Genomic DNA, 24,765 nt, shown 5'->3' with positions numbered 1-24,765 from the left:
ACCACTGCTCTAGATGCCGTAGAGATGTGAAACAGTCTTTGTTGGTTTTCAGGTGGAGTCTGAAGTGTTGAATTTCAGATTAATATTTCTGTGCTTAGTATTTATCTGCTGGGACCAGAGGATTAATCCCAGGTGATCAGTTTGGTGATCTTTGACCCCAGAAACATCGATTCCAATCTAACAATCAGGTGTTTTACTGACAGTCTGCTGATAGTGGCTCCTGATCGATAGGGCGTCTCTGTCTGAAACTGAACCAGTCTTAATGCTGATGCCAATAATCTGTGAACGCTTTACAGTGTTGTATTCTCCATGTGACTCTGAATATTCCTCATGTAGCAGTGATGTAACTGAGTGATTACTGCTTTATTTTCTAACATCTGAATACTCTGTGTGATTTCACAGCTGCAGCTTAAACTCAATCAAACTCACCAAACACGCTGTCACTGATGTTACGGCCCTGAAACATGGAGGCCGTGTCGGCTGCTTGTTTGGCAGGGTCTCAGTGTTTCCTCTGCAGGATTTAGGAGGCTCAAACATTAGTTCATGTGCTTCTGCTGGTTTTAAACACACAAACACACACTAACAAACACAATCAGACCCGCAGGGAGCACAGGGAGTCGGTGTAAGCAGCTTATCGTTTCTGTGTATTTATCTGTTAATCATAACTGTGACTGTCCGCCTCTTTATCTGGATGAAAGACATCCTGATAAACCGCCACTGTTAGAGAATAATACTGATTAGATATGGACCAGAACATTAGGAAGTACTAAAACTCATGTTTAGTCATTTTACAGTCATATAGCAATGTTTTACCCAATGATTTTGTGTTTATTATTCCTAATAAATCTTATTTTATCTTAATTTGATGGTTTTGTCTTTTATTTCTTGTCTTATTTTCTGTGTCCCTCTTTCAAAATTTATTCTACTGGATTTTTAGTGGTTTGCATTTTTCTCCGTTGTTAACACACTTCATTTTCAGAGTCCACATCCTTGTAAATCACTTTGAACTTCACTACAGTTGTCACATATATAATGAAGTTTGATATATGATGATAAATCCTCATTTCCTGCTGTTTTTAGTGAGTTGAGAAAATTTAAGAGATTATTTTTTGCCACTAATTGCCCAATTTTCAACATTTTTTGACACTTTTTGCCATTTTTTACTACCTGTAACCTATTTTTTGCCACTTTTTTGCCCATTTATCTATTATTTGTTGCCAGTTTTTGCACAGTTTTGCCCCTCCTTTCTGCCACCGTACCCATTTCTGCCCCTTTTTTGCCACCTTTCACCCATTTATGCTACTTTTTTCCCATTTATGCAAATTTTTGCCACCTTTTAAGCAGTTTTGCTACTTTGTTGCCACCAATAGCCCAACTTTTGCCATTTATGAAACTTTTTGCAAGTTTTTACTGCCTGTAACCTATTTTTGCTCATTTGTGCATTATTTGTTGCCAGTTTTTGCACATTTTTGCCACTTCTTTGCCACCTTTCATATTTTTTTTTTTTTGCCACTTTTGGCCATATTTGCAATTTTTTTAGACACTATTTGCCCATTTTTTGCCATTTATGACACTTTTTTTTGCCAGATTTTACTGCCTATAACCCATTTTTGCCACTTTTTTCCCATTTATGCCAATGTTTGCCAATTTATAACCAGTTTTGGCACTGATTGCCCATTTTTGCCCATTTTTGCCACTTCTTTTTGCCCTCCTTCCCCATATTGGCCAATTATTTTCCCCACTTGTCACCTTTTTGTCTCTTGCTGCTTATTTATACCACTTTTACCCCTTTTTGCCCTTTTTTTGCATCATTTTTGACACTTTTTGCCAGTTTTTACCACTTGTAACCTATGTTTGCCACTCTTTGCCCATTTGCCTGTTTGTTCCCAGTTTTTGCACATTTTTGCATGTTTTTTGCCACTTCTTTTTGCTCTCTTACCCCACATTAGCCATTTTTCTCCCCACTTGTCACCTACTTTTTCACTTACTGCCCATTTACACCACTTTTGCCCCTTTTTTGCCATTTTTGCATCATTTTTTGCCAGTTTAAACCACCTGTAACCTATTTTTGCCACTCTTTTCCCATTCATCTATTGTTTGTTACCAGTTTTTGCAGATTTTTGCCTCTTCTTTCTGCCACCTTACCCATCTCGACCCTTTTTTTGCCACCTTACACCCATTTTTGCCCATTTATACCCCTTTTGTGCTACTTTGCCTCGTTTTGGCATTTTTGCCCCTTTTTGACATCTTACCCCATTTTGGATTTTGTTTTCCCCTTTCCCCTGTTTTTGCCACCTTTTCCCCTTTGTTGCCACTTTTAACCATTTTATGCCGCATGACCATCACTGGTGTAGATGCTAAATCTGAGCTGGATTCTTCTGTGTTTCACCCACAGGTGGGTGGACGACACCCGACGTGTAACTTCCTGTTGGAGGTGGAGCGAGACAAGGCTGAATGTCTGAGGAGGCTGAGAGAAGAGGAGGAGGCCTCAGGAAGTCAGAGAGGTCAAAATCACTCACTAAAACAGCTGTTTGTAACCTGTTCTTCCTCAGGGACCCCCAAAATCTGATTTTTACAGGGCAGACCTTTGCTGACTGGTGGATTATTCACACAGAGGAGAAATATCATGGATTTTAAATGTCCGACAGTTCAACACAAACATTTTAGTCTTGTTTTGTCCCTGTAACGAAAACTAAACTGGCTTTATGTCAGTTTTATAATCAAAGATCTACTTTTAGCTCATAAAAGTGTCGTCTTACACATGAAAACCATCATTAATGAACGTTATTAGTCATATTTGTATTGATTAAACTAACTCTGTCCCCCTCTGAGATTCTGGTGTCCTGCCTAGTGGGGCCTAGACCCCAGGTTGGGAACCGATGCGCTAAAACATCTTTGCAGATCTTTAAACAAAGACTGCTGAGAAACAGAGAAACAGAAACCTGGTCATAAATGTATTTATGTATGAAGATTTATCCATGTTTTCATACATTTTATTCATTTATTCAAACCTTTGGCGTGTGAGGATGTAAGCAGCCTTTACATCACATTTTAATCCCCTCGTTTGTATTCTGTCCAGCAGATTTTACTCCATAAAATAAAAACTCAGCCGGTTCCAGGTCAGGTCACTTTCTCCGTCTGAATAAAAACACAGACGAGCGGGGAAGTCTTCAGACTAAATGTGGAGAAGAGGCTCACCTGGTGTGACCTCTGGAGTAGACTAATCAGATTATATCTCATGTTGAAATATGAGATTATTCTCTGCCCTACCAAATATAGACAAGACTAAAATTAAACATACACAAAATCCTCTTTTATGTGTTTTACAAATCTGCTGTTCATCTCAGGGATCCGGACCAGAGCAGGCTCATGTCTGGACCGTCTTTGGTAAAGCCAATCACGTTATTTCACATTTGTTTCATTCAGCAAGACTGCTTAAAAGAAATAAACTCCTGGTAAATGTGCTTAAAGACATGGCATTTTCATTTTAAGGCCAAGTTTGTACACTGCCTTTTACACATGAATACATTTCATGGATAAAAATGTCTGCATTTCCGTCCCAGTCAACAGAAACGTCATGGTAGCAGCCTTCAAACAGAGCGCTGTGCTGGGGCGTACATCTTTCAAAGCTCTGGCATAACTGAGTGTAATTCATAAGTTATGGCAGAAGGCTTCATGCAGCTTGAAGCACTTCTAAAATGACATATCCCCGTTGTTTTTGAAGGTGCATGGTTGTAATGAGGGGTTGCTGTAGCACACCTGAATGCTGTTTCTTAGCCTCATAAATCGTAGCCACTTGCTTGTTTTTTCCCTCTGAAAGCTCTACATTGTGCCGTTCTAATGACGCCATCCACGCCTTTGTAGCTCTTACAGAATGTTTTCTAGTGAGCCTGGAGCTTGGTTAACTTCTCTTGAAACACTGTAGTTTCTGCAGCACTGGTTTATTCCATCCTCTGAGGTAGATGGTAGATGTGGAAGTAGGAAGACGGTCGGTGTTGGCGTCCTGAAATAGAAGCAAGATGGCAGAAAAAAAAAAACTGTTGACCTAAGTAGTTGACTCGGTTGTCACTTTACAGAAATAGAAAATTTGTCCACTTTCTGTCTCTGTTGTGTTGAAATCTTTCCGACAACGCCAGTTTGATATAGAAAATACACGAACATTGAGATAAGAAGAACACATGGAAGGCTAACATGGCTTGTTGTGCTGTTTTCTCATCTTAGCCGGAGAAAAAAGGAGACGTCAGCATGTCATGGTGCTGAAGCTGGATTTCTGACTTAGCCGAACATAGTTTAACACCATCAGGGTGAGTTTAATGTTGAACGTAACTCAAACATGCTGACACAGACTCCGATGGAGAGACGTCCCTTTACTCTTGTCTAACCTTCAGGCATCACTTTAGTTTACTACCCTTCAAAGTCATCAAGGACAAAAACGTCTACTTCCAAAAAACTGCTTAACAGATTCATATTTTTTTCTGCTTTTTTTTTGCATAAATCTCTTAAACAACTTCATCTGTACTCGAAACTGCCAAACATTCAATCATTTTGAGGATTTTAACCCTTTAAATGCCAGTTTGATTACTTCAAGTCAATGATGTTTTTGATGAAAAACAAAAAAAAAAAAGTGAAATCTTCCTTAAACCAAAGGCTGGATGGCTGGGACATTATTTCTAAATCCAGCTTTGATAGGTCAAAGATTAGACAAAACACTGACTTTGATGCATTATAAGTTTTTGTGTAGCGTCTGATTTAAAATTTGCTACCCTTTTGAGTCATTAAGGACAAAAAAACACCCACTTCAAAAAAACGGCAATAAAAATAGTGTACATTCATATTGTTTTCTGCTTTTTTTGGGTCAAATCTTTTGATCGACTTCAGTTCTGATCAAAACAGTGAAATATTAAATAATTTTCAGGATTTTAACCCTTTAAATACCAGTTTGATTCCAGGATGGTCATATTTTTTCAAAACAAAACTAAACTAACAAAACAAAAAAACCCACACAAAACATGAATTATTTTCCAAATAACAAATGTTGGGGGGTGGGGGGGTGTTTCTTAGATTGGTACTGGGTATGTCAAACATTAGCCAAAATATTGATTTTGATGCATTATTAGTTTTTGTGTAGCATCAGATTTAAAATTTACTACCTTTTGAGGACCAAAACGTCCACTTCCAAAAACAGCAATAAATATAGCATACATTCATATTTTTTCTGCTTTTCTGGGTCAAATCTTTTGATTGACTTTTTGTGTAGCATCAGATTTAAAATTTACTATCCTCGAGTCACTTTTGGACAAAAACGTCCCATTGACTCCCATTCAAAACACATTTTTTTTATCTCATAACCATTGCATGATATAATTCTGCTTTCTGTAATGATTTCTGTTATGTTTTTATGGCAGCTTTTTGGAAGTGGACATTTTTGTCCTTAATGACTTGAAAGGGTGGTAAACTTGTTTCAGTGTTCCCTGACTTATTAGAGCAACTGAAATTTAAATTCCAAAATTTGCCAAGAAAGAAACTTTGTTCTAAAAAGCTAGACCATATGCACTAACACAGCCAACATGGTGAGCAGAGAAAGTGGAAAACTGTGACACGAAAATGTGAGCCAACCTTCCTTCTTCCTCCTTGATGTTTTCTCATCATATCAGCCTCTTTAGCGCGGTTGTATTCATGTCAGATACGTACAGTAATCCTCCTCGTCTTCCTCTCAGTGGGTGGTCTCATGTGAGGTGAAATTAGCATTAAACCCAAAATGAATTCTTGGAGTCTTTTTGTGTGCGACAGACTCGACAGAGAAGCCTAAAAAGCACTGTTGTGGTAGCCTGAGTGTTCCTGCAGTGTTAACGAGGCTGACTTTGCTCTGCAGCTATGTGAGCTCTGGACGCCCCCCCCCCCGCGCTGTGTTAATTAAAGCTCAATGACACGAAGCACAGCTAAATAATAACATGGCTCAAACTGTCTGCAGGGAAAAAAATCTGCTGAAAAGTGCTTTTCTTTCAGAGTTGATTCATCCACTGGGCCGGCCTAACAGGCTCTCATGCTTTTGTCTGAATCTGCTGCTCTGCTTTCCAAACAGGACGGTTTAAGTTGATCTCCAGGAATCAAAACTCAGAATGACTCTGACTTCTTCAACCAAAGTTTAGAAAGTATTTTTTCTATCAGAAGAGTTTGGGAGCTTTAAAATGCTCAAGAACTCACCAATCTTTACAGAAAATTGTCTCCATTTTGGTATTTTGGTGGAATTGAAAAGTCTATCAAGCAGGAGCTCCTTAGGAGCCCTTGAGGTGGTGGACTGAGTAAGAGCTATGTGCATGAAAATCGGTACACATATGCATCATGACTAGATGGAAAAAAAAGTCTCTTGGGGCCTTCCTCTAAAATCTACAGGAAGTGCACGGCAAAGAGCAAAAGGTCAAAGTTGGGCTTCTTTGGGTGATTCACAAGTTTTGTATTTTAACAAACTAGTCTGAGGGATTTTATCAGATTGACTCCAAATTTTTTAACTCATGCTAGACAACCTGGAGATCTAAATTTGTGTGAACTGTGAGTTTTCATCATAGGGCGGGGCCGTGACCGGAGCCCAAACTTAGACTACTTTTTGTACATTTTTTTTGCAGTAAAAATATTCCAGTAATGCCTTATAACTCTTTAGTGCTGATGTCAATCATCATCAAACTTCACAGAGATGATCACACATTGATTTTTAATACATTCATACATCAGTATCATTACTTTGTCACAGCTACTCCTTTTGGCCATTGAACATTTCTGCCTCTAATTTTTTGAATCTCTGGTTTTTGAAAATGCAGATGCAGGTCCTAACAGGACCGAGTTTTGATCTCCGTCCTGTTGCTCCCCCTGTTTTTTTTTGTTTTGGAAACCCTCAGAGGTGTTGAACTGGAGAAAAGGAGCAAATGTCTTGTTGCTTGGACAACAAATCAGGATATTAACATCCCAACCCAGGGGCGTAGCTAGGGATTTTGGGCCCCCAGAAAGAATTTACACAGGGGCCCCCTTAACCAGCGAGACAAGCACCATATGTTGAGTCTTTTTACAAATATCTCTGCATTTTAATGAAACATAATTTCCCCATTTGTGAGCAACATTTTTACTATGGCTACATTAAATTTACGTACACTATTTTGCAGTGTTGTACTATACCATTTGGACATTTTTAAGGGAGGAGCAATATTGTATTTTACTGTATTTGATACGGATTTCAGTCTGTTGACCGATTCATTGAGTCCAGTGTTCCTCAACCAAAGAGACAAACTGTTGAAAAATACATTTGTAAGAGCCACGATCTAAGTGGTGAAAAATGGCGATTAAATTAAGTTAAAGGTGGGAAAAATGGTCAAAACACTGGGAATGGGCAGAACATGACAAAAATGGGTGGGAAGTGACTAAACGGGGCAAACATCAGAAAAAAGGTGGGAAAAATGGGCAAAAAGTGTTACAAGTTACAAGTGGCAAAAATGTTCAAAAAGCTGTGAACACTAGGAGAAAACTGGCAAAAATGGGTGGGAAGTGATCAAATAATGAGTTAAAAGTGGCAAAAACATTGCAAAAAATGAGTGAAAAGTGACTAAACTGGGCAAAAATCAGAAAAAAGGTGGTAAAAATGGGCAAAAAGTGGCATCTAATTGCAAAAGGCAGCTTGAATCGGTGAGAAGCTGCAAAAATAGGCAAAAAGGGGCAAAAATGGTAAAAAGCAAGATAAAAATGGACAAAAAGGGGCAAAAACAAAGTGGCAAAAATGGGGGAAAAGTGGCAAACACTGGGGGAAAATGGCAAAAAAGGGCAGAAAGTGGCAAAAATGGTTTGGAAGTGGCCAAAAAATTAGTCAAAAGTGGCAAAAATGGTCCCAAAGTTGCAAAAAATGAGTGAAAAGTGACCTAAATGGGCAAAAAGTATCAAAGAGTGGCAAAATGGGAAATAAGCGGCATTTAATTGCAAAAGGCAGCTTAAATAGGCGTTAAGGATCACTGCTTTAGTCACTTTTGATTTAATAATGACACTAATTACTAAGAAAAAATAAATCAAAACACACTGTTCACAGCAGTTATAAATTAAACGGCGGTTTTATTAAATGATAGCGGGCAGAGCTGACGTAGTGGACCAGTTCTCATCCAGTCTTTACTTCTTAGTGGATCTGGAATAGAAAGCCTCATCCTGAGGAGGAGTATTCCCCCCAGATGTTTGCTGTGTTTCTGCTAGCTGATGTTTCTGTTTCTGCACACACAGAAAAGACGGCTCACTTAGCGGGTAGATGGACTTTCTTTCTGCCCGGATGACTTCAGATCTGCATTAGAGACATTTTTACCCCAAAGACATCTGCTATCCTCCTCTTTTGTCCTCTCCTGCCCTCTCGGTCCATCAGCGTTTGTCCCTTTTCTGTTTCAGGACCTCTGAGCAGTCACTTATCTTTTCAGTCTCAGTGCAGTCTTTGAAAAATCAGCTCAGGGAAGTAAAGACGAGGGGAAAGCTTTAGCTGCATGAGGAATAAAAATAGGAGAGCAAATTCACAGACATGGGAGGTCAGAGTACCCTAACCCAGACAGACCATCACACCAAATTATCCTCAGTGTTTAGTTTCTCCTGTTTCGGACGCACAGATTTAACATGGAGGACGGCAGATAGGGAAGACCTTAAAAAAAGAGAACAAAGAAAGGATGATAACAGAGTAGCCAAGAGATCCAGACCATGAAAAGGAGGTAAGAGAAATTTAGTGTCATCAAAGTTCAACCAGCATCTTCGAGCACTTTAGGTAGATGTCTCTGTGTGTGAAATACAGCACACTTATTCTCTGTTACTGTCTGAAGCAGTGTTCAGTTTGTGGACTGGAACTACGACTAAAAATCTTAGTCCACTACAGTTATATGAGGAAGAAATGGGCTAAACTGGTTTAAAAAAGCTGATTTTTATGATAAAAGACCCTGACGAAAAGTGAATTTAGTTTTTATCAGGGAGATTAAAAAGACTAAAATATGAGTGCTGTACCGTTGGACATTCAAATCCAGATAGAGATAGAAAAGATAGAAAGTGTGTTAATATTTTAGTCAGTGTATCAAGTAAAGTTTAGATAGTGCACTGATATGAGTGTTTTACATTGGTCTACAAGACAGATAGGTTGTTTCCACCAAGCGGTCCGGCTCAGTTCGGGGTGGAACGGCACGGGTGTGGTACGGGTCCCAAAAACCGACCCGTACCGCCCTACTTTTCAGCACCCTTCCATAGGGGTGCCAATCTTACCTATCGGTACCAAAAAGGTGGAGCTACACACACAACAATAGGGGCTGCACTGACATCACATCAGCGCGCGACTCAGCTGCTCACTCCGGGCTACAAAATATGACGGCACGGGTGTCAGTGGAAACACAAACTATTTTGGGGTTTAGCGTACCAAACCATACCAAACTGAATCAAACCGGACCCCCTGATGGAAACACGGCTATAGTGTCTGTAGTATAGTTAAAGAATTGACCACAGAACAGTTTTCCATTTCGCCTAAGCCTGTGCATTTCCTGATCTGCAAAACCAGTACCGTAAATCCTAGAATAGCTGCACAGGTTAAAATAGAACCGCTCCCAAAAATGTAAAGTTCCCTTTTAATCTTATGATTGTAGGTCCAGGTTCAGGCCAGTATCGGCTGGGGTCTGGGTCCGGACCTGGACCGCGGTCAGCCAGGCAGTGACCCCGGTTCTATGGTGATTGGAATATTGCTTCCGTCCCAACTTTTCTTGAATCTTGGTTCTAAAAACAGACAGTCCTTGTTCATTTTATGATATTGTGCTTCATTGAATCAAGATCTTTAGAAAGTGCTACTGATTCTTTTCACTTTAAAATCCCAGTCTGAATCACTTTTGCACGCAGTAATCTTCATTTAAAAGTTGTTTTAGAGAGTGAATTTATCAGCCGAATGTTTGAAATTTACTGTTTTAAAGTTCTGCACTAGTTTGCATGTCAGCATACGACATTTCACACCAAGGGAAAGAGAAGGAGAGGAGAAATCAGAATGCTGTGTGAAACTGCCGGTTCTCTGAGGATCATCTCCTCCCGCTGTGATTTTTCGCCTTGACACTAATAGCTTTCTTTTAGAGTTGTTGTTCTCTGTCTTCATGGTCCGATACCTCTGTGGCCGTCTGTGTTCATCTATCGCCGACTGCTGTCCGTTCAGTTTGCCCTCAGCTCTTTTTCCTCCCGTTTAGACTCTTTTTGGACGAGCTATTTTAGGAGGCAGTTTGTGTGTTTTCTCCCTGGAGGGTGGCTGGGCTTTTTTATCTCCCTGATCGTCTAAATCCTCCACGTATGTCGGTCCATCCCAGGCCCCCCAGCAGTGAAATGGTCATGAAATGATCCTTTATTGAACCGTGTTAATTCGCCTTTTCCATGTCGGTCAGCCTGAATTTCAAACTGATGATTTTCAGCCCACAGTGTTCGTCTCTCCTGCAGTTCAAAAGCCACTTCATGCCAGTCAGCACGCCTGTGCTTGGTTCCTGCAGACAAGACAGACAGCAACAAAAATAATCACTTTTTTATAGTTTAAATGCTTGCTAAAATAATAAGATTTTCATTAAGAGCATTAATGATAAAAATAGAAGCAATCATTCATACCAGCTGTAGTTAGATCAGCTGGTTTACAACAGAGAAATCTGAGGATGCACAAAAACTTCTGGAAAGATTTCTGGTTAATGTGACATTAATGAACCCTGCAGCAGCTTTACCAGGAGCTAAAATAAAGACTGTAAAATAACGGTTCTCAGACTCAGTGATGTCACCTGTTGGTTCTTGTAGAGTTTTGGGTGTTTTGTCAGACCTGGATGGATGCATTTAACATCCCTCTGGGACATGAACCCGACAAAGAAGATGGATTGCTCCATGTTTGTTGTCAGGCAGATCCAATCCTGAAAGCTTCAAGCTGATATTCTTGTTCCTGTCGATGTTCCCAAAGGTGCAGGATGGGGTTGAAGTCAGGGCTCTGTGTGAGCCAGTCAGGTTCTTCATCAAACCAGGTCTTAATAGTCCGTCTTTGTGCTCTATGCAGTCATGTTGGACTAGAAAAGGGCCCTCTCTAAACTGTTGCCACACAGTTGGAAGCATAACATTGATTTGAACAACCTTCTAGCATTACTTTGTGATGTATTACCCCTGCACTGCCAACCAATATGGACTAGATAACTGGTCCATCATAGCTGTTAACATGGGCTTAACACAGGGTTGGGTGGGGGGGTAGAGATTACCCGGGTCCACATGGGAGGGGTCCTTGGGAGGCTTGCAAAGAAAAGTGTGTTTTGATTATTTTTTTCTTAGTAGTTAGTGTCATTATGAAATCAAAAGTAACTAAAGCAGTGATCCTCAACACCCATTTAAGCTGACTTTTGTAGTTAAATGCCACTTATTTCCCATTTTGCCACTCTTTGATGCTTTTTGCCCATTTAAGTCACTTTTCACTCATTTTTGCCACTTTTGAACTATTTTTTGCCACCTTTGACTTACTTTGTATTCACCTCCCACCCATTTTTTGCCACTTTCTGCCCTTTTTTGCCATTTTTCTCCCAGTGTTTTCCGCTTTTAGCCCATTTTTGCATCTTCTTTTTGTCACTTCTTGCCCATTTTTGACATTTTTATCCTGCTTTTTACCATTTTTTTGGCTGTTGTTGCCTTTTTTGCCACTTCTCACCTATTTAGGCTGCCTTTTGCAATTAAATACCACTTTCTGCCTATTTTTCCACCTTTTTTCTCATTTTTGCCCATTTTTGTCACTTTACACTCCTCTTTTGCACATGTTCTTGCTACTTTGGGACTGTTTTTGCCACTTTTAACTAATTTTTCCAACCCATCTTTGTCACCTCCTTCCCTTTCTTGCCATTTTTCTCCTAGTGTTTGCAACTTTTAGCCATTTTCGCCACTTTTTTTTGTCACTTCCCACCAATTTTTGACACTGTTATCCGACTATTTGCATGTTTTTGGCTTTTTTTTTTGCCTTTTTTGTCACTTCTCACTTATTTAAGCTTCATTTTGCAATTAAATGCCACTTTCTGCCAATTTTTCCCACCTTTTTTCTGATTTTCCCATTTTTGCCACTTTTTCTCCCAGTGTTTGCTGATATTTGACCATTTTTGCCACCTTTAAATTATTGTAATTGCCACTTTTCACCACTTGGATTGTGGCTCCAGCAAAAGCATGTTTCAACAATTTGTCTCTTTTGCTGAGCAGGGTTGAGGAACACTGGGCTAAATGAATCGGTCAACAGACTGAAATCTGTATCAAATAGAGTAAAATACAATACTGCTCCTCCCTTTAAAATGTCCAAATGTTATAGTACAGAGCTGCGAAATAATGCACGTAAATTTAATGTAACCATAGTAAAAATGTTGCTCACAAATGGGGAAATCATGTTTCAAAAACACATTAAAATGCAGAGATATTTGTAAATAAAGACTCACTCACATATGGTGCTTGTCTCACCGGTTAAGGGGGCCCCTGTGTAAATTCTTTCTGGGGGCCCAAAGTCCCTAGCTGCGCCCCTGGTTTAGTTCAGGGGCGCCTCCATTTCACCACTAGAGTCTCCACTGTGACATCCTGCTGTCTGAGCTTCTCTGCTGACTCTGCTAACAGATGTCACGGTTCAAAATACGACCGTGTTAACTGATGACAAGTGTGTCTGTGTGCGGTGGTGTACTCACTCACGTTTGCCTTTCTTGTGACAGAGTCGGGATGCAAAGGCATTTGGGACAACATCACATGCTGGGAGCGAGCCGAGATCGGAGAGACCATCAGCATCCCCTGTCCTCGAGTCCTCAGGATGGTTTTTGGCCGAAAGGGTAGGTCATTTATTCAGCCATGATCTGTAAAGCTGAATAATGTTTGCCCCTATTAGTGGATGTCTTTGGCTGTATTTGTGTGTATAAGAAAGATCAGTTTGAGTCACAGAGGTTTGTGTAGTTTTGATGTTCATTACGGACATAAACAGTTTTTCATGACATTTACTATCATAAACAAGAGAAATAACCACAAACTGAGGGTACACTGCATTCTTATGACTGGGTTAACAAGAATTAAGTTAATTATTTTATTTCATTCATGCACAGTGCCTCTGGGTTTCTTCACTGTGTTTTTCCATCGTGAAGAACCCACACCAGCTGTGACAGGACGGTCTAAATCAGGGGTTCTCAACCTTTTCAGCCCACAACCCCAAAATAAAGGTGCCAGAGACCGGGGACCCACGCTGTACATGAAGGTGGTTGAAAACAACCATGCATATTCAAGAATAGTGCAGACAAGACTGTCTATGAGGGGGGATAAAGGGGAAGGTTTCTGGGACCCAGCCAAACTGGGGGCCAGCAAAATCATGGTCCTTTGTAAAGTTTATACAACATTTTATATTTGACCTGAATAATAACCACTCTTATCAAAGAAACAAATATCTTTATTTATTCATTTGTGTAGTTAATGGCCTTCTTAAAAATGAAAACTGTTGTTTAAAAACTAATTAAAATGGGTTAAAAATAGCAAAAAAATGATTAATGGTGGCAAAAATGGTGGAAAAGTTGGTGAAATTTGATATTTCAATAACATAAATGGGTTAAAAGTGGTGAAAAAATGACCAAAAATAGGTTAAAATGGCAAAAACAGACACAAAAAGTGGTAAAGAGGGATTTAGAAGTGGCTGACATGGCTTTGAAGTTCAAAAAAGTGTTGGAAATTGGGAAATATGGGATAAAAAATTATATAAACTGGCACAAATGGTTAAACTGTGGTAAAATGGAGTGTAAAGAGTGCTAAATAGTGGCAATAACGGGTCAAAAAAGGAAATAACAGGCAGAAAGTGGCAATAATTGGTTTAGAAATGAAAAAACAGGCAGAAAAAAAGTGGTGGATTTGAAATAGACAAAAATGGCAAAGCAAAGCAAAGCAATGAAAAAGGGCTAACATTTGGTAAAATTGGTGTAAAGTGTTTAAAATGGCTTAAAAATAGCAAAAATAGTTAATAATGCCAAAAAAAATGGTGGAAAGGGTGGTTTAATTGGATATTTAAATAACAGACATGGGTTTAAATTGGCTAAAATTAGATAAGAGCGGCAAAACAGCCAAAAATGGGTTAAAGTGGCAAAATGGGGCACAAAATTGGTAAAGGGGGATTTAGAAGTGGATGAATTGGCTTTAAAGTGCAACAAATAGTGGAAATTAGGTGATATGGGATAGAAAATTGATATACACTGGCAAAAATGGTTAAACTGTGGTTAAAATGGGCAAAAGGGAGGGTAAAACGTGGTTAATATTGGCAATGATGCGTGGACAAAGGCAGCAACAGGCAGAAAGTGGCAAGAATTGGTTTAGAAGTGGCAAAACTAGGCAGAAAAAAGTGGTGGAAAGGGTTTGAAATGGACAAAAATGGGTTATAAGTGAAAAAAAATGATTTAAAATCAGCAAACTTTGTGTTAAAAAATGATGAAAAAGGGTCAACATTTGGTAAAATTGGTGTAAAGCTAATTAAGTGTAATTTAAAAAAAAATATTCTTAGTTTTTTTAAGGCATCTGGTGACCCCCCCCCCTCAGTGTCCCACGACCCCCAAGGGGGTCCTGACCCCAAGGTTGAGAACCACTGGTATAAATGAGTTTATAGGTTATATTTCATGTTTAAACAGAAGTAGAACTACTACCTTCTGTGGAGTATCCAATCACTGTTTTCTGTGGTACAAGCAAACAATTAACATGAGGCCCAAAGACCTTGACCTTTGACCTTTTCCCACTAAAATCAAATGAGCCAATCCTCAAGTTAGAGTGGATATTGGTGCAACATTTGAAGAAAATCCTATTGTGTTGACAAGAATGATGTCTAACCTTCAGGCGGACAGCGTGAACAATATTTGAAATATGGACGTCAGCGAGGAAAACTTTATTCAAAAATAGAAACATCTAAGAGCAATTGTTTAGTGGTTCTTTCAAAACATTTTTTCCTGCTAGAAACTAAAGTATTTGAAGTGAAAAGTCTTTTGTGCCAAAGTAAAAATAACGCATTTAAACCTCCAGCCTACTCTACTGATGATGTGAGTTCGCAGTAAGGCTGTGTCCTGCTTTAACCCCATGAATTCCCCCGTTATTATCGCCTGTCTGCGTGAATGTGTGCCATGAACTCCCCGCTGATCTCTCGGACTTTTTCCCAGCCGGTGACCAGATGGCAGTTTGAGCTGCTCTGATGTACATCCAGGACTAAAAACATGATAAGTACCCCCCGCAGTTTGTTCATGCTGATGCTGATGCTCCTCTGTGGGACAGATTTTAACCTCCTGAAAAAGACTCATCATGTTAGAGAAGCCTGTCTCAGGACTTTGGGACCTTTTTTTTTTTTTACCACTCATTTAACTCATTTTTTGGTCACTTCCCACCCATTTTTGCCACTTTCTGCCCTTTTTTTGCTATTTTTCTCCCAGTGTTTCTCGTCCGTTTTTGACACTTTTATCCTGCTCTTTGCAATTTTTTGCCTTTTTTTTTTGCCTTTTTTGCCACTTCTCACCTATCTAAGCTGCCTTTTGCAATTAAATGCCACTTTCTGCCCATTTTTTCCAACTTTTAAAACATTTTTTCCCAGTTCAGTCACTTTTTCTTCCTATTTTTGCCACTTTTCTCCCAGTGTTTGCCACTGTTTGACCATTTTTGCTCCCTTTAAACTTAACTTAATCGCCACTTTTCACCGCTTAGATTGTGGATCTTGCAAATGCATTTTTCAACAATTTGTCTCTTTTGTTGAGGAACACTGAACTAAATGGTCAACAGACTGAAATCCTTATCAAATAGGGTAAAATACAATTCTACTCCTCCCTTAAAAATGTCCAAATGGTTTAGTACAGCGCTGCAAAATAATGCATATAAATTTAATGTAACCATAGTAAAAATGTTGCTCACAAATGGGGAAATCATGTTTCAAAAACACATTAAAATGCAGAGATATTTGTAAAAAAAGACTCAACATATGGTGCTTGTCTCACCGGTTTAGGGGGCCCCTGGGTAAATTCTTTCTGTGGGCCCCAAATCCCTAGCTGCGCCCCTGCCTCTCCTCAGACTCCACAGCGCTGTTACATCACTGTTGTCTCTACATCTTCTCCACGTAAACACGGTTAACCGTCCTCCCAGCTTCAGCTGTGTTTACTCGCTGTGACACGCCGTTTGTGAAGAGTGTGCTGAGGCAGAAGTGTGCTGACGTTACTTCCACTCACTGAGCCAGAGATGCTCCGTTCTTTTCAACAGTGCATTCTGGGAATTTCCAAACAAGATGACCTTTCAGCGCAACGAGTGATTTTGCAGTAAGAACGCTTATAAAAACCCCTCAGGAGCTCCAGGTGGTGCTCTGAATATGATGCTGGGATGTGATTTTGACCATTTCACCTCTGGATCCTGCCTCAGATGTTTTTTTTTTTTTTTTTTTTTTTTACTGCATATTTTCAGTCCTCTCTCACTTCAATTTCCACTTTTATCCGCTGAGTTTTAGCAGAGACCGGGGAGGCAGATTTGACATAACTGTGCAGATGTTTTACAGCGTTCTGTCTCCTCTTTCTCAGGTAACATCAGCAGGAACTGCTCATCAGCCGGGTGGTCGGACGTTTTCCCAGACATCTCAAGCGTGTGTGAGTCAGACGCCAGCCAGGACAAGGTACAACACACACCTGTGGTCGTTTACTTTCCTGTATAAGAAGTCTGAAAGCTAGATGAGAGCATTTCTGCTCACCTGGATAACTGACGTGTCAGCGTGCTGTCAGAAAAGAAGGCTAACCTTGAAAGTTTTCCTGAAGTCCTATTTCCTGGATGCACCGTTGTTTGGCCTCCATCAGAGCTGTCATGAGACAAACTACATTTCTGGTTGAGAGTGTTTAACCTGGTTTGGCCTCGTCTGTCATAATTGCTGCTCCCGTCCTCGGTTCAGTTTGGGTCACGACCGGTCTCCCTCTGAATCAGCCATTGTGCTTGTTCAATTAACTCTCTCCCTGCGCCTCCCTCCACATTTCTGTCGCTCTCCCACTTCAGCCCTTTCATTTATTTTTGAAAACAGAGGTTTGTCTGTGCATTTAAGCCTTTCATATGCATGTAAACGATGTTTCAGGTCACTGAAAAAGGCCCTTGTCAGGTCACAGCGTGCACCATTTTCCAGTTTTTCCAGTTTTTATCACAAAGGTTTCTTCTAGCCATACACCAAGATAAAAGTCATCGAGTTCCCCCAAATATTTCACCTGGAAATGTGCCAAAACAGCCACATTTTTATTCCAAAATTGCAGATTTCCTGTTGATGTTAGAGACGTTGTCTTGTCCAGTCAGTGATCACCAACTGGTGGCCCGGGGACCACATCAGGCCCCCCAATATCTTCCCATCTGGCAGTGGCATGCACAGACTTTTTCAAGGGCAGGGGTGAAAAGAAAAAAATGGGCACATACGGCGCGTTCTCGCCACTGAAGAGGGCACTAAGTTTGGCGTGTTTTCGAGGGAACTTTAGACATGTTTATAAGTTCTACAAATGGCACAATATATAGTCTTAAAACGGACTAACTAGACAGACTACTCAAGTTAGTTTGTAGTTAGGATCAGCATCCACAAGAACTGTGTAGATTCAACGTTGGACTGTGAAGAACACACAGAAATAAATCAATAAATCCCTAGGGGGTCTGGGGTCTTCCTCCAGAACATTTTCAATGAAGTAGATGCCATTTCCTGTATTGTAGTGCATTTTAACACCATATTAGCACCAGATAATCCAAACTGGTTCTGTGAGATATAGTTCTGGCTCAATATAGATCAATAAAGGGCCCAACATAAAAGTCACTGCAACAGTGATGTTTCATAGTATTTATTGGTCCTAATGGTCTTCTGGAGTTAAGTGTGTTCTCTTCACCCAAGAGGGCAGTTTAACCAATGAGGAGGGTACTTAAACACGCCTTTTTGCCACCCAAGAGGACAGTTTATCATGTTTTAACCAGCCAAGGGGGCAGTTTAGTGTGTTTTTTCAAACCAAGAGGGCACTTTAGCGTACGTTTTTCAATAATTGGGCCGGGACCACCTCCTGCCCCCGTGAACACCACTGCCATCCGGCCCCAAAAACCTGATTAAATGGGAATAAAGGATAAAAATTAAAAAGTGGGAAAAAATTCAGAACATTGAAATTTAAACTTTACTATCCTCTCGAGTCACTTGTGGACAAAAACGTCCTGTTGACTCCCACTCAAACCACATTTTTTGATTTTTAAGTAATCAAACTGGCATTTAAAGTAAATTACAGTGATGTCTGAGGGTTCATAAATAAAATCATCATTTAGAAACTGCATTTTCTATTTACTTGGGTTTTCTTTGTGAGATATTAAAATTGGTTTGATGATCGGAAACATTTAAGTGTGATAAATACGCAAAAAATTCAGGAATCAGAAAGGAGGAAAATACTTTTTCACGCCACAGTACCAAACAAAGTTCTTTGAAAAAGTGCCTGAATAAAGAACTAATAGCAGTGAATTTCATGTCTATAAATCACACTAAACTCTAACATAAATGTCGATCTTTGCAGACATCATGAACGTCTCCTTGCTTGTTTCAAACTGCTGCAGACGGAGCATTTTCACGGCACGCTGAAGAGATGATAATTCATACAGAGGGATAAATCCTTTTTAGATTTGCATTTTGCTTCCAGCTGCGTTTTTGTATCACATCTTTCTATCAAATCCTGATTGTTGACGTCTGACTACACACAGGAGAAACTCCTCTATATGTGAAGTGTGTCAGCTGTGTGCCGTTTCCATCTCCTCCTTTCATGTAGACATCAGGATGATCTACACGTTACATTTGTGCTCAGGCTGTCAGACTGTCAGCGTGTTTGATGCTTTTTTAATGAATCAGAACGATCAAATCTCTGAGATTCTAATCGACGGTGTTGAAATGCTGCAGGAGCAGTGGTGGACGACGTGATGACTCAAGTCCATTTCAGTCTCTTTGTTTGAAAGTGGACATTTTCTGGCACACAGAATAAAAGAGCAGCGATCACACACACAAAACACTTTCTCTTTCAAGTGTCCAGCTCTAATCAGTGTTTTCACATCTGACACAAACCTTCATTCACAGAAGGCCTGGATCACATGAAACACAGCGTGTTTGGCGTGAAAGCCAAATATAATTTGACTATTTCAGTCAGATTTTAGAAGCTACATTAGTCGTTCATGTGCTCTGTCACATAAAGCATTCAGAATAAAAGGGCCAGATGTCATTTTTAACAAAGGATGACTGAAATTCACAGGGAAGTAGATTTTAACAGGACAGAGAGGATGTGAGGCAACACGACATGTGACGCTCAAAAGTATGTCGTGTTTTCTACCGAGCTCGTTTTAAATTTGATGGCAGCAACACCTCTAAAAAAGTAGGGACAGGGCCGTGTTTACCGTCGTAGACATCTGGGAAGTGAGGAGACCAGCTGCTGGAGTTTTGGGAGAGGAATGTTGTCCCATTCTTGTCTGATGTGGGATTATAGCTGGGTCTTCTTACAATGTTACAATGTTACAATGTCATTTAGCAGACGCTTTTCTCCAAAGCGACGTACATTTGAGAGCAAGAACAACACAAGCAACGATCTAGACAAGAAGAAACAACATCAGTAAGTGCCATCAAGTGCTTCAGGTCCAACTGGACTTTTCTGATGCCCCTTCTGTTGACCCTTTTTCATCACTTTTTAACAACATTTGCCAATTTTAGCACATTTTTGCTACTTAAAGCATTTTTTGCCCCTTTTAATCCCTTTCTATCACCTTTTTCCACCTGGTTTTGCCACTTCTAAACCAATTCTTGCCTATTTCTGCCTATTGTTACCTTTATTGACCCATTTTTGATACTCTTAACTGCTTTTTACACTCCCTTTTGCCAATTTTAACCACAGCTTAACCATTTTTGCCAGTTTCTACGAATTTTCTACCCCATATTATCTAATTTCCACTAATTTGTTGCACTTTAAAGCCATTTTGGCCACTTTTTATCCCCCTTTACCAATTTTTGTGCCCGATTTTGCCACTTTAACCCGTTTTTGGTTATTTTTTTGCCACTTTTATCTAATTTTAGCCACTTTAAACCCATTTTTGTTATTTAAATATCCAATTTCACCACCATTTCCACCAATTTTTTTGCGATTAATTACCCTTTCTTGCTATTTTTAACCCATTTTAAACACTTTACACCAGGTTTACCAAATGTCAAACCTTTTTCATCACTTTTTATCACCAATTTGCCAATTTTAAATCAGTTTTTTTCACTTAAGCTCATTTTTGTCCATTTTAATCCCTTTCCATCACCTTTTCTGCCTGTTTTTTCTACTTCTAAACCAATTCTTGCCTGTTTCTGCCTATTGTTACCTTTGTTGACCCAATATTGCCACTATTAACCATTTTTTCCACTCCCTTTTGCCCATTTTAACCACAGTTAAACCATTTTGCCAGTGTATTTCAATTTTTTATCCCATTTCACCTAATTTCCACTAATTTGTTGCACTTGAAAGCCATTTCACCCACTTCTAAATCCCCTTTACCAATTTTTGTGATTTATTTTGCCACTTTAACCCACCTTTTGTTATTTCTAAACACTTTTACCTAATTGTAGCCACTCTTAACCCATTTTTGTTATTTAAATATCCAATTTCACCACCATTTCTACCATTTTTTTTGCCATGAGTTACAATTTTTGCTATTTTTAATACATTTTGAACAGTTCACGCCAGGTTTACTAAATGTTGACCCTTTCTCATCACTTTTTTTCACCAATTTGTCAATTTTAAATGAGTTTTGCCACTTAAAGCCATTTTTGTCCATTTTAATCCCTTTCCATCACCTTTTCTGCCTGTTTTTTCCACTTCTAAACCAATTGTTGCCCTTTTCTGCCTACTGTTACCTTTGTTGACCCATTATTGTCACTATTAACTGCTTTTTCCACTCCCTTTAGCCCATTTTAACCGCAGTCTAACCATTTTTGCCAGTTTATATCAATTTTTCATGCCATTCCACCTACTTTCCATCATTGTTTGCACTTCAAAGCCATTTCGGCCACTTCTTATTCCTCTTTACCACTTTTTGGGTCTGTTTTTGCTGCCTCAACCTACCTTTTGTTATTTTTTTTCACTTTTACCCATTTATGCTATTTAAATATCCAATTTCACCAACTTTTCCACCATTTTTGCCATTATTAACCATTTTTTGCTATTTTTAACAAATTTTAATTTGTTTTTAAATAAAAGTTTTCATTTTTAAGAAGGCTGTTAACTACACAAATATATAAATAAAGGTATTTGTTTCTTTGATAAGAGTGGTTATTATTGAGGTTAAATATAAAATATGGTTTTTACAGCTTAACGTCACAACAGACCACGGTTTTGCTGGCCCCCAGTTTGGCTGGGTCCCAGAAACCTCCTGGCTGTTCAGCCACCTTCAGGTCCAGCGGGGTCCCTGGTCTCTGGCACCTTTATTTTGGGGGTTCATGGGCTGAAAAGGTTGAGGACCCCTGCTCAAGACCACAAATGAGGAGCTGCAGTTCTCTGCGTTTCCACAGTGGGCTCATTTTTTAACACAGGAGGCTGCAGATCCAGCCTGAAGGATCACAGTTCTTCTTTTTCAGTAAAGCATACTCTCAGAAATGAGCCCATAACATTAATCTTGTAACGTCTTGTAATGTTTTCATGTGGAAGCTGCAGAGTTTATCAGACGTTGACCTTTACGTTTGTTTGAACAGCCATGTCTCTGAGCTACAGCGACCATCATATAGGCGGGGTGGACGGCTCCCAAACACTTGCTCAAATTAAACAAATTCTTTCTCAGTGTTTTTTTTTTAATCCGCTTTTATGTCCTCTATGAAAATGATGATCTGGATAATTGGTGCTGACATGGTACAAGATATTTCACAATACAGAGAGGAGCTGGACGGAGGGTCAGAGAGAGTGCAGGACAGATGTAGAGTGGAGAAAAACGCGTTATTGTTGCTGAGAAAAATCCCTTTGTCTCTGAATAATCCACATAAACCAGCTCTAACGTCTCTGCAGACTGAAGCTCTTTTACAGTTCTGTTGTTCTTTTGTTATGACCTGTTAGAACGTCTGAACAACGGCAGCAGATGTGGACTATAACTTTGTATCAGCATGATCAACGATTGCAGATGTTTTAACTATCAAAATGTGATTATTATTGAGTAATTATCCAGGTTTCTAATCAGAAAGAGAGAGCTAACATTCCTCATCGTTGTCCCCTCATGAAATCAGACTTTTCCCGTCCTGTGAGTTCCTGTCTTTTGGCTGCAGCTTCCGTCTTATTTGGCTCGATTTTTGGTCACGAATAGCTGCGCTGAATCGTCCATTGTGCTGTCCTGTCTCTCTCCCTCTGCATTGCTATTTCTGTCAGTTTGTTTCAGCATGAATTAGTGAACTTTTAGAGCAGTGAATGGAGCAGAAACAGATTTGGAGAGTCTATCAATAACCATAACAGCAGCTTTTCACTCCTCTCTCATAAGCATGGACTGTGGCTTTTGTTTGGAGGACTTTTGCAGCCCGGGCTGTATTTCTGCAGGATCTGATGTGTCCAGATTAAAGCATCCATGCTGACAACAGTATGTCTGCACTGTCAAACCAGTTACCCTCTGTGGCAGGGGCCATCAACTACATTTGTACAAGGGCCAACTTTTTCCTAAACAGGCACTGTGGGGGCCAAACTTTCAAATAAACTAAAGAAATTTTCAAAATACTCTAGCTAATATATTTTTGTATTTTTATTCTTTCAAATGTACTAAATGTTTTGCCTCCAACAGTGAGATCAGTCCCTATACCGCAGCCAGCCACAGGGGGGAGACTGAGATATTTTAGCGTTTATCCTGTGGCTGTCATGTGGTCTGCCACTTGGTCTGGTTCTCATGTGCTGTGTAGTGATAAGTGAAAAACCCAAGCAGGAAAAATTCACTCCCAAAACACCTTAAGCTGAAAGTTTCCAGTTTTTATCAAGATTCAACAAATATTACCTTTTAACTTTTGTTCACATTTTCATATATTTTCTCTGTATTGAAATTTTTGTATTTTATTATTTATTCCCATTTCTGAAATTGTATTATTTTTCCCCCATTTTTTATTTTTATTCTTTATTGCCATTTATATGTTTTTATTTTTTATTCCCACTTTTATATTTTTATTCGTTATTCCCATTTCAATGTTTTTTCCCCATTTTAATGTTTTTAATTTTTATTTCCACTTTAATATGTTCATTTCTTTTTTCCCATTTTATATTTTTATTGCTCATACCCAGTTTAATGTTTTTATTGTTTGATTCCATTTTCATATTTTATTCTTTTTTGTCCATCTTTATATTTTCTATGCTTTTTCCCATTTCCATGTTTTTATTTTTTACTCCCATTTTTATATTTGATTCTTTGTTCATATTTAAATTTTTTCATTGCTTCATCCCATTTGATTATTTTGATTCTTTTTTCATATTTTTATATTTTTGTCCTTTTTTCTATTTTTCTATTTTTATTGTTCATTCCCATTTTTATCAAGAATCAACTGAAAAATATACATTTTTGATTCCCCCCTGTATTCTGTATTCCCATTTCAATGTTTTTATTTTTTATCCCCATTTTAATTATTTAATTATTCTTCCACATTTGTATTTTTATTCTTTATTCCGATTTTGTATTTTTATTGTTTATTTTCATTTTGGTGTGTTCATTCTTTAATTCCATTTTCATATTTTATCCCTTTTTTCATCTTTATATTTTATATTCTATTCCTATTTCAATGTTTTCATTTTTGCTCCCATTTTTAGATTTTATTCTTTGTTCATTTTATTATTTTTGATTTATTTTTTCTATTTTTGTATTTCTATTATTCATATCCATTTTCATCAAGAATGGACTGATGAATACATGTTTAACATGCATTATATTTGCTAATAATGGCTTACAGTTGTATTTCTAAAACTAAATCATAAAGTAATTCCTGATTAAATTGTTTCAGTCTCAGTTGTTTTTGGCATTGTTTTAACTGCTTTATGGAGTTTTATAAAATAATGAAATATATATTTTAAAAAAAAATTCAAATTTTTCCTATAGTTTTTTTTTGCACATATGTTGAATTTGATCAGACTTTGGGGGTCGGATGGGAAGATATGGGGGGCCTGATGTGGCCCCAGGGCCACCAGTTGATGATCACTGCTCTATGGCATTCTTCTGATGATGAGCAAGCGTCTGCATCAAAGTGCAGCTATAGATTTTAATCCACTTTCTGCCTTTGTGTCCATCACCTGACATTTATACATTTATCCTAAAGTTTAAGGATATGTAGGCTGCTTAGATCAACTATGATACCAACAGGGACTGTAACAACATTGTATTCAAATGCATGTACTTTAATATGGAGGTGCCCCCTCTCCTTTTTTTATTTGCAGCTAAAACAGCCTCCTCTCTTCTTGGAAGGCAAGAATGTGGAGTGTTTCTGTGGTAATTTAAACCCATTCATTATGTAGAGCATTTATGTGGTCAGGCACTGATTTTGGTCCAGAAGGTCTGGCTCACAATCTCTGTTCCAGTTCATCCAACTCTGTTCCAGTTCATCCCAAAGGTGCTGGATGGGGTTGAGGTCAGGGCTCGGATCAAACCAGGTCTTCATAGTCCATCTTTGAGCCCTGGGGCAGTCATGTTGGAATAGAAAAGGCCCTTCCCCAAACTGTTGCCACACAGTTGGAAGCATAGCATTGTCCAGAATGTCTTGGTCTGCTG

General features: G+C 39.0%; 1 protein-coding gene across 1 annotated transcript in view; it reads left to right on the top strand.

The window, feature by feature from the left end:
• Positions 1-2,335: 2,335 nt before the first annotated feature.
• LOC121520266 (vasoactive intestinal polypeptide receptor 2-like) overlaps positions 2,336-24,765 on the top strand; it is a 37,990-nt gene continuing 15,560 nt past the window's right edge. Inside the window, exons 1-3 of the mRNA XM_041803640.1 lie at positions 2,336-2,504; positions 12,717-12,830; positions 16,566-16,657. Of these exons, the coding sequence (XP_041659574.1) occupies positions 2,336-2,504; positions 12,717-12,830; positions 16,566-16,657 (375 nt within the window). The remainder of the gene's footprint in view (positions 2,505-12,716; positions 12,831-16,565; positions 16,658-24,765) is intronic.

The sequence above is a fragment of the Cheilinus undulatus genome, linkage group 13 (genome assembly GCF_018320785.1).
Source record: "Cheilinus undulatus linkage group 13, ASM1832078v1, whole genome shotgun sequence".
NCBI classification, from domain to species: Eukaryota; Metazoa; Chordata; class Actinopteri; order Labriformes; family Labridae; genus Cheilinus; species Cheilinus undulatus.
Note: the sequence above shows the minus strand (reverse complement) of the source record. Positions and strands in the feature narration are given on the sequence as shown.